This window comes from Halichoeres trimaculatus, unplaced genomic scaffold (assembly GCF_033239565.1).
Source record: "Halichoeres trimaculatus isolate MK-OKI-2021-1 unplaced genomic scaffold, fHalTri1.1 fHalTri1_scaffold_1, whole genome shotgun sequence".
In the NCBI taxonomy this organism is placed as follows: domain Eukaryota; kingdom Metazoa; phylum Chordata; class Actinopteri; order Labriformes; family Labridae; genus Halichoeres; species Halichoeres trimaculatus.
Window position 1 is genome coordinate 1,485,537 of NW_027437179.1, and position 10,098 is coordinate 1,495,634.

Below are 10,098 nucleotides of genomic sequence, written 5' to 3' on the forward strand. Positions count from 1 at the left end.
AAACTACTATACCACCTGACAGTTAGCTTGTTGACATGTTAGCCTGTGTTGTAGCACTGGGCTTCTAGTAGCACTACGTTTAACCAGCTACTGATATACAGTACAAACTTACAACATTTGCTTGATGTCATGCTTCAAACGACAGCGCTTTGTAACTGTACTGATCAATACCTCACCTTGTGGTGTTTTATCTGGTAAAAAGTTGACTGGAACAAAGAAACGCAAGCCTGGTTAAAAGTCACATCTTTACGACAGTGTGTGTGAGACTCTGGGCCAGTAGGTGGCAAGGCAGTCCAATTAAAACAGATCCTCCTCATAGCATCTTTAGAGTGGATTCTTTATTTTTCAGTTCCAAATCCAGCCTGTGATCTAAAGTTTTGTAGCTTTGTACAGTCACTGGGATCAGTCATAAAGCTCATGCGTCAGTGATAAAAAGGCTCTGTAATGTTAAGGTTGCTGTTGTTTCTTCAGAAATCTAATGTTTTATAAAAGGATAGTTCATTTTTAATATAACTGCATTTCTTTGCACTGAAACAAAGGGGAAAACTCAACTTGTTTTTATTTATGGGTAATTATTCTGTGATTTTACTGGTCCAGCCCACTTCAGATGAAACAAGGCTGTATGTGGCCCTCAAACTGAAATGAGTTTGACACCCATGCTTTGCATTAATCAATGTCAAGAGTTCATATTGGATATTGTTAGTATCTGGGGTCCGTTTCACAAAGCCGGTTTGATGAAAACTCAGAGTCTATTAACTCTGAAATAAGGGAAACTCTGGGTTTTCAGTTTCAGAAAGGGAGGTTTATCAAACCTGATATGACCAGACACACCCTTAAATACACACAGGGTCTCAATAGACCTTTGGGCCTGGAAGCGCCCCTTCTTTGATGTGTTGACACTAAACAAAATTTAGAGATTCGAGGAAAAGGCGGAGACGTGCATTTGATTCACGAATTGAGTTTATTATTAGCAGTTTATGTTCATGTACTTCTAAAGTTTAAAATGCCTGAAAGAAAGAAAAACACAGGTAGTTACAACAATAATTTATTTCCACAGGGTTGATAAAAAATAAGTAAAAACGCTAGCTATTTAAAAAGAAAGAGGCTAGGAGTTTCAATTAAATTACAGAACCTAGACAGGGTACCTACTGTGGGGAGGTCCTATGTGCACCCACAAGAACACCCAGTGAACGCCCCGTGAACTGACACGCTGAGACTGATCACTACAAACAGGCCCTTTAAACACTTACTGGAATCAGGCTCCATAATACTCACTTCAAATTCAATGTAGGGACCCACTGCAATTAGGCACTGCAATACTCACTACAAACCTACACTGTGAAATATCCACTGCATATAGGTGACCACCACCAGACCTACCACACCGCACACCACTAGGTGGACCCCACGGGTACTCCCAGCAGCTTGTGCCTCTGTTAGGGAAAAGAATAAAACCAGGAAAATATCAGTAGGTCCAGTATTACAAAAAGGTAGCATATGCTACACTGGTCAGTTGTGGACAGAAAACAACAAGTGTTCCATCAGAAGCAGGTCAATAATACACAAAAGACAGAAAAATGCTCTACTCTGAGAAACTAGAATCCTGATATGGATTGGCCTGAAAGCAAATATTTAAATCTTGTACAGTAGTGCAACAAGCAAACAAACAGTCCAAACAGACTGGCTTAGGCCCAAAGCTAAGCCTGGCTAAATTGAGCCAAGCAGAACAAAGCACAGTACTGCAGCACAAGGACAAAGAAGGGAAAACAGCAGTCTGGCAATTAAATCTGAAATTAAGGAAACATAGATGAAAATCATAATCAAAACAGCTAAAATACCTCAGAGGGTGATAACCCTCCTACTTTACCATACCCAGCTATATTACCTGGCTTGATCAGGGCCCTGATTAAGGAAACCAACAAGATGGCTACTCTGGCTCAACAGGAAGGGGGGAGGCAATTGTAAAACTCCTAGAGAATGAATGGCATTATTAATGCTCAGCCTATAATGACAACCAGCAAATCCTCATTTAAAGCCTACCTTACAGTACATAAGCCTACCAGGCACTTTACAGTTGAAGTTCATCCATTAACAGCTTCCCAGCATCTAGATTTACAACTATACATTAGGTCTCAGACTGGAATCTTGTTATTTTGAGAGTTTCTCCCAAGCTTTCCCTTACCTGCACACAACAAGCAGTCCTGCTACACTGCTACAAGGATTCAGACAAAGGGAAGCACTGATTGCTCCCACCTGGCCTTATAAAGACAGGAAACCTTACCTGGCCCTACCTACAGAGGGGAGTGTTAAACCTTTTGGTGTCAGGCCTCACACTGAGGAAGAGTTAACTCAAGACTGTTTCATCAAGAGGTGTAACTAACCTCTAACCACTAAACTCTGTGTCTGTTACTCTGGGAACTGAGTCTCTGGATCTAACCTGGTCTGGAGCAGGTTTTTCTCAATGAACTTTGAGTTTTTCTCTGTCTCCACTCTCGTTCAGAGCCACACGCCATTTCACTTCCTCATTCATTCAGTCAGCAGTGATTTTTGGCACAGCCTTGTTTGGCTGTCTGTCATTAAAAAAGAAAAAAAAATCATTAAAAATATCAGAGTTTCGGCATCTCCAACATTATACAAAAAAAAATCAGAGATGAACTAATGTTCATCAGGCACAGCAGGTGTTACTGAGCTTTTTCTTTGACATGGCATGTTCTTCTGTCAACGATCCTGTGAATAAAGGTGCAACATTACTGCCCAGAGAATTAAAAATGTGTTAGGAGTTGGTTATTAGACCGTGCATAGATGTACTCACATTTCTAGACAGTTACCTCATTGAGTGGTACTGTTTCACGCCTCAGTCAATCATTTACATACACAACTTAATCCATCATTACATTTGCAACATTACTGCTCACAGTCATGCACTCATGTCCCAGCAGATATTCTGTGTTGCACTGCTTTTCTTTGTAAACAGAAGTTTTTGTATGTCGGAGATGCTGAGCCGTTAAGTAAGGCAACTGTACGCAGAGCGGGCAGAAAAGTGCGCCTCACCATGAAACAGCTTTTACCAGTCTTTGTGGTTTTTCTCTGTCTGTTGGCTGAGTAGAAGTCTGCGTTAGTTTAAATGAGCTTAGTTATTTAACAGAATGTGATACTGATGAGAAAGCCATTCACATGTGAAAACAGCATATTTTTTGTAATAAAAGCACTACACAGTCAAACAGCCACTTAATATTTTCTCTGCAATGTAAAGCATGTTAAAAATGAGGTGCCCCCACGAGATAATGCTGAGACTTTACCTGCTTGAACAATGTTTTTTTTAAATATTTACAACACAATCTTAATCAAGTCAGTGTTTAAAAAAAACACACAAGATGGAACTTTAAGGAACAATAGAAAACCTTGGCAGTAAGAAGTATATCAATAATCAAAAAAATAATACTAGTTTACAAATGCAACCGATGAATCTCTCAGAGACTGTGCTATAAAGCAAAATGATTCCTGTTTAATCAACATCTCATCATTCTCTTGCGCACCCCACGTGCAATGACAAACCCAAGGTAAATCTCAACCAAAATAATTCCCCAATCTCAGTTTTTTTCAATCCAAAATTATATAAAAGTCCCAAACTAACAAAAATAATCAACGTGTTCTTTTTTGAGCTATTTTAAACTGTCTTTGCCTCAGATTTTGGTCCCTGACGCACACAACGCAAAACATCATTAAATCCACAAGGAAATGAAAGATAAATCCACACGGAAAAATGCCCAAAACCAAAAATACTTGATGGATTAACAAACACACTGATATACCAGGAAATAAAGGGACAAATGAATCAAAGTCCCACAGACTCCTGTGAACTTAATTCAGAGCAAAAAACTTTCAGCTCCTGGCACATATTTCATCCTTAGCTGCTGCCATGAGCACGTCACTCCTGTGCGATTGCACCTTTGTTAAATAAATTAAACTAATATGCAACAATTCAAGCAGCTCTAATGTTATAGTAATCGCAAAGGACTACATCTATACAAACACATTGATCAGAGCAACAATGTTCTCCCATGCTGTTTCTCCTTCTCCTGCAGCTGTTGCTTTTTTTTTTCTAAAAACATGCTCGGACTCTTCATATGGGCGCATTAAAATTTCTAGTTGAATTGGGGTGAAAAACGCATCCCTCTTCTTCTCTGTTGCCATGGTGAATTATTGAATCTGGGCTCCAGTGATGATGGCTTTTTATGGTTGGGCTGCGCACGCTTAACTCCAGGTGAAACTACTCAGAGTTGATTTAACAAACTCAAATCAGCTGTTCTAAAAACCGAAAAACTCTGAGTTCTCTATCTCAAAGTAGATCAACTCACAGCTCAGAATTAGACTGAGAGTTTATTGACACTGCTTTGTGAAACGGACCCCTGTACTTACTTAGGTATTTGCTTAAATTGAAAACTTGTGACTTTCAATCCCCTGCATTTCAAAGACCAGTACTGAACTTTCCAATTCTACCATCTCAACGTAAACACAGCAACAACACAATGATAACACAGCCCCATGTAGTGGACAAACACAGTAATGAACTCCAACATAACTGTTTCCCACAACTGCTGTTACTTGTTCCTTGCAGGCTGAGCACAGCTTTCAGTGTTTCCTCTAAATTTACAGCATTCTGGGGGCGGCAGCTGTGGTGGCAGGGGTCTGCCATTTACATGAGGATGGCTTTAAAAAAAGGAGATTTTATTTCTGCGTTTCTTGTGGTAGTTGTAACATTATTTCATTTGACTCTCCACTGACTGCTACTCGTAATGTGCTCATTCCTCTGTGTGTGTGTGTGTGTGTGTGTGTGTGTGTGTGTGTGTGTGTACCGTGTGTGTGTGTGTGTGTGTGTGTGCGCTTGTGTGTGTTCATGTTTGTTCATGCTTGTTTGTCTATGTTCATGTAAGCAGAACTCATCCATTCATTCAGTGGCGATTGCTCTGAGACTGCAAGGGACGCTCAGCTTCCCCTAAAATGTCCACCATAAAAAGTGGTAATATGTTCTGCTGTGTGTACATGTCATTGACAAAATCTGCGCTAGAATTCCTTCATCTTTAGTTCAGAATCAGCTCCTATCACAGGTAACTGGCTCCACCTCCTTCTCATTCATCCCCGCAGCGTCTCAGCGCTTTAACACAGTCGGACGCTGAGCGTCTTCTGACTTCAGCGGTGAGGCGTAGAGTGGGTTGTTTCACTGTGGAAACTGGACGGTCATTGGATAACACTGGGCATTGTCCCGCCCATTGGATGCTGTGCATCTCTGGGGGTCTATGAGGCAGTGGGCCGGCCTGGACGCTGGGTTTCTGCATGATGATTGGATGATCTGTCTCAGGCCGAATCCCTTTTTGATTGACAGTGAAATGAGCCAGTCACTGATCTTGAGCATCTTCTGAGTTGTACATTCAGTTGTTCTGGACTGATACGGAGGCTTTATTGATCCTCAGTGAGTTTACCTTTCTGAAAAATGACGAGAGTTGTGTTTAAAGATTCTCTTCCTTTTCACCAATAAGCAGCTACAGCTACAGCTGTGGAGCTTCTCCCCGTCACTCACACTTACAGCCTGTCATAGTCTCACGTAGCAGCTCCCTCTGCTAGCAAGCTGGCATGGAGGGTAGAATTTACATTTAGATAAATAAACAAATTTATGAAGTAGGCCAGAAAAAAATGAGCTTCCCCTCCTTGACTGACCAGCAGTCGCCACTGCATTTATTCATTCATTTTCTCAACCACTTATCCTGTTCAGGGTCGCGGGTGGCTGGATCCATCCCAGCTGTCATTGGGCTAGAGGCGGGGTACACCCTAGACTAGTTGCGAGTCTATCACAGGGCTGACAGAGACAGACAGACAACCATTCACACACACACTCACACCTATGGGCCAAGTGATCAGTTAACCTAATGAGCATGTTTTTGGACTGAGGAAGCTGGAGTACCTGGCCACGCATGCCCGGAGTAACTTGGAGTGACTTGGAGTAACCCATGCATGCACGGAGGGAACATCCAAACCCCACACAGAAAGGCTCACCAGCCAACCTGGTGACCTTCTTGCTGTGAGGCTGCAGCACTAACCGTTGCGCCACCGTGCAGCCTGTACAAACGCGAAAATTTAGTTTGTGTATCTTTCCTCTCTTTAAAAATAAACAGATGAGTATTACTCCAGCTTTTGATGATCAGACCTTAAAGTTTCCAGCTTTCTTATCACTGTGTGTCTTTGTGCAGGTGTGTGTAAATGGGCTTGAGCTTATAAAGCGCTTTGCTAGTCATGGACTACTCAAAGCTGCTTTACACCACAGGTCGCACTTACTCATTCACACCCATTCGCACTCACATTCACTCACTGATGGAAGTTAGATATCCACTAAAATATGCAACACATTCACGCCCTTTCATGCCCATTCACACACCACTGACGGAGCAGTGGGAGCAACTTGGGGTTAGGTGTCTTGCCCAAGGACACATGGCCATGTGTCGCCCAGAGCTGGGCTTGAACCTACAACCTTCAGTCCATCGACCGAGCACACTCTCCAACTGAGCCACCAACGCATGTCCGAACTTTCAGACTGGGGTGGCAGGGGTGTGCAGGGGGTAGGATGTGTGCATGCTGACTTATGTTAAATCGGATGTGCACACTTACAAATTGTCACTATTATCTTATTTAACTTCACTATCCACTTTAAGAACAATGAATAACTATAATTGTATCGTTATTAATGTTAGTTAATCCAAGTTTTGCTTTTGTATAAAAATGTGTTATACATAGCCATTTTATTGTCAGCCATCCTACTGAGTGTCTCAGACTGGCAGTTCACAGCAATAAGCCTGACTACAAGGCCCTCAGACATATCCAGTCACAGCTATCTCACTAACTTGTGTGTCTTTTATATGATGTTTTGAAGTGATGCTGCTTTAACATGTAACAGATTTTAACTGCAGGTAATTGAATGGCACTGATTGAGAATTTATTAAGCTCCATTTTCTCATTATGTAAAAGGTTAAGTCATAACATCCAAAGAGTTTCAGCAGGTAAGCAAAACGGCAACAATGTTGTTTTGTATTGGGAGTTGAAGAGTGCATCTAAGTTGTGATGGACACTCCATGCAACCAAGTGTCTCAAAGTTGTATGACATAGAGTTCCCTGATGTGTAAAGAGTTCCTCAGGTTAGGTGGCTGGACTGAAGCAAGGGTTAGAGTCGTTTGGGTTAGTAACTTCACATTAGCCTATTTGAGCTACAAAAAGACAGATTTGTAATTTTTGGCATTTGTTGCTACCCACAGTTGCCTGTTCAAGGTGCCAGAATAACCTGCAGCATCAGCCTGAGCAGATGCCTCTTTTACAAGATGTTACAATTTAATCGAGTTGTTTTTGCAGGGGCTGGTTATGAACTCAGACTCTGTCACTGCAGTTTCATCGTCCGTCTTGTTGTGGAGACAACAAACTCTGGGTGGTTTCTGCTGCTCACTTTACAGAGCAGGTACCTCTTCACATGCTTCCTGAAGGTCTGGTCTCGTAGTCCATACACAATGGGGCTAACAAAGCGTGGCATCATATGCACAATGATAAAAGAGACAAAGCGCAAATTCACAAGCTGCTTAGGCAGTAAGTAGAGCAGGCCTTTCACAAATGACGATTTAACATAAGTCAGCATGCACAGCAGTAACTGGAAACCGTGCAGCAGGATTGTGTTTCTGGATTTTTTAATGTCTTGAGTCGCTCCTCTGGCAGTAAACACGATCCTTATGTAGGTGTAGAAGAGTGTGAGCCAGACCAGAGTGAAACACACAATGTTATAAATGTCCTTCTTTTTCAGACTGTATGAGCTTCTGAACACAGTATCTCTGGAGCAAAACTGTCTGGAGAGGAAAAACTGAGGCTGCTCTGTGGCCATCAGGATGAAGAGGTCAGGGAGGATGGAGAAGGAGCTCAACACCCAGATCAGACCAATCAGGATGAAGGTGTTCTTCACGGTGCAGATCTGTTTGTAGCGGAGGGGGATGCAGACGGCCATGTAACACTCCACCGCCATGCCGGCCAGGTTGAGTGGTGTGTTGTAGGTTGTGAAGTGGCTGGGGATGAGCAGAATGATGCACAGGGCCACGTTGATGGTGTACAAGGCATAGCTGATGACATAGAGCAGACTGGCCATGATCAGCTGGATCATGTCGTTTATCACAAGGTGGATGAACAGGATGTAACGGGAGCTGGAGTGAAACACCTGCAGGAGGAAGCTTGAATTCAGAGAGTGGTTTTGTTCTGGAGGTGATTTAGTTCAAAGAAGTCCTCAATCATTTCTTGTCTCGTTAGAGTTTTCCTTTGGTCAGAACTTTTCAATCTGGGGCTTTTGTAAAGACAAAAGAATGAACTACAATCGAAATAATCACAATCCACAAAATAAGTGATAATGGTATGTATTAGAATATTTGAATCGCATCCTAATGCTTTAAAAATATAAGGAATTAAATATGGAAGCTACCTCTCCTAACAGGAGTCCATCTACAGAGCTCCATCTTATCATATCAGAACGGGTATCATATCACAGGAAGATCAATGTTTTTTTTTTTTTGTCTTTTTTTTTTTCTGCATCATTTTTTCTCATCCTGAACATCAGTCTGCCAATATTCAAAGACATCCTGCTGACATGTCACATGTTCAAACAAGCCCAATCATTAGCAGCAGCCAGGATCCACTCAGTGTGTTCTCTCCTTTCATGTGACACAACAGGCTAAAGTAGCACAGCTAGCAGACACATGAGGTACCTCATGCTTCCTGAAGGTGTGTATCAGAGTGCCGTTGATGTAGTTAATGGAGATACAGAGAGCTGTGACGATCACATTCTTGGTCACAGCAGCTGTGAAGGTGTCCCGTGACTGAACAACTGAAGATCCGTTTAGGGATGAAAAGTTCATGTCTGCAGAGTCTGTCCTTTCTGAAATAAGCAAATATCTTTTTGCACGTGTTGGTATTCTTTCCAAAACTTCAAGTTTAAACAGAGCACAGAATCACAAGCAGGAAAACTGCAAAAACAAGAGGAGAGACATGAATGAAAAAAAAAAATTACATAAAAAACATGAAAGACAAGACTGATGGAAAAAGATGTGACTTTTGAAAGTGACAAAACATTATCTGATGACATCATGTCTCTTTGAAGGACATTAACAAAGTGTAAAACAACAAGAGCAGCGTTTGTGATGCTGTGTTAGCTTCTTTAGAACAGCTGGACCTGGAGTCAGATTTGTCCAAGTTACACTTCAGATTCATCCCTTTGGAGGACCCAAACCATAAGGTACTGCGCGTCACATTATATATGCATTAAAACAGCACCTTGTACTTTAAAGAAGCAGAAATTAAACATCTCAATAAATAATCCTGATCACAGATTAACACACGTTTCATTATCTATAATGCACAAAGACATCAATGATTCAACCTGATGATAAAGAGCAGAACAATCTCCGTTTCAGCTCACTGCAGAAAAAACATGAATTATTGTGCATGAGTGTACGTACCCTGCAGGCTGACACACCTCTGCTGCACCTGTCCATGAAGAGACTTAATATACTGTGCTGAGGGGGGATTTCTGGGTGTGTGTGTACGGTGTGTGTGTGTGTGTGTGAGAGAGTGTGTGTGTGTGTCTGAAGTAGTCCTTTCTTTCAGGCCTGCATCAGAGGCCAAACAGTGAAGGGTGTTGGTGCCCCTCTCCACTGGGAGAGTTTTTTAAGTGAGTTTGAAATGTTTGTAAGATTTTTTTTTACAAAAGAAACGTGTGAATGTTTAAAATCTACTGATTAACGGACATCATGTCTATAACCACGGATGTATGAGACCAAACCATGACTGTCACCACTGTCACCACAGTCTTTACGAATGAATGAAACAAACCATCCTTCTACCTTTCTGTGCGGACTAAATAACAATGAAGTGACATCACTGACCTAGGTTGGGTAGCCCAGAAGCCTGTAAACATCACTAGTCACTCCTTCCTCTTTGCCTGGAATGCCTCAGTCAGTTCTGAGGGACAAGAGACAGTAACATTTATCATTTGGTCTCATAGATCCATAGTTATGGACACAACTT

General features: G+C 41.8%; 1 protein-coding gene across 1 annotated transcript; it reads right to left on the reverse strand.

Moving 5' to 3' along the window:
- Positions 1-7,420: 7,420 nt before the first annotated feature.
- LOC141796739 (odorant receptor 131-2-like) lies at positions 7,421-8,930 on the reverse strand. Its single transcript, XM_074678000.1, has 2 exons — positions 8,781-8,930; positions 7,421-8,239 (listed from the first exon to the last, which is right to left on the reverse strand). The coding sequence occupies exons 1-2, from the start codon at positions 8,928-8,930 to the stop codon at positions 7,421-7,423; spliced, it is 969 nt and encodes a 322-aa protein (XP_074534101.1).
- Between the last annotated feature and the right edge of the window lie 1,168 nt (positions 8,931-10,098).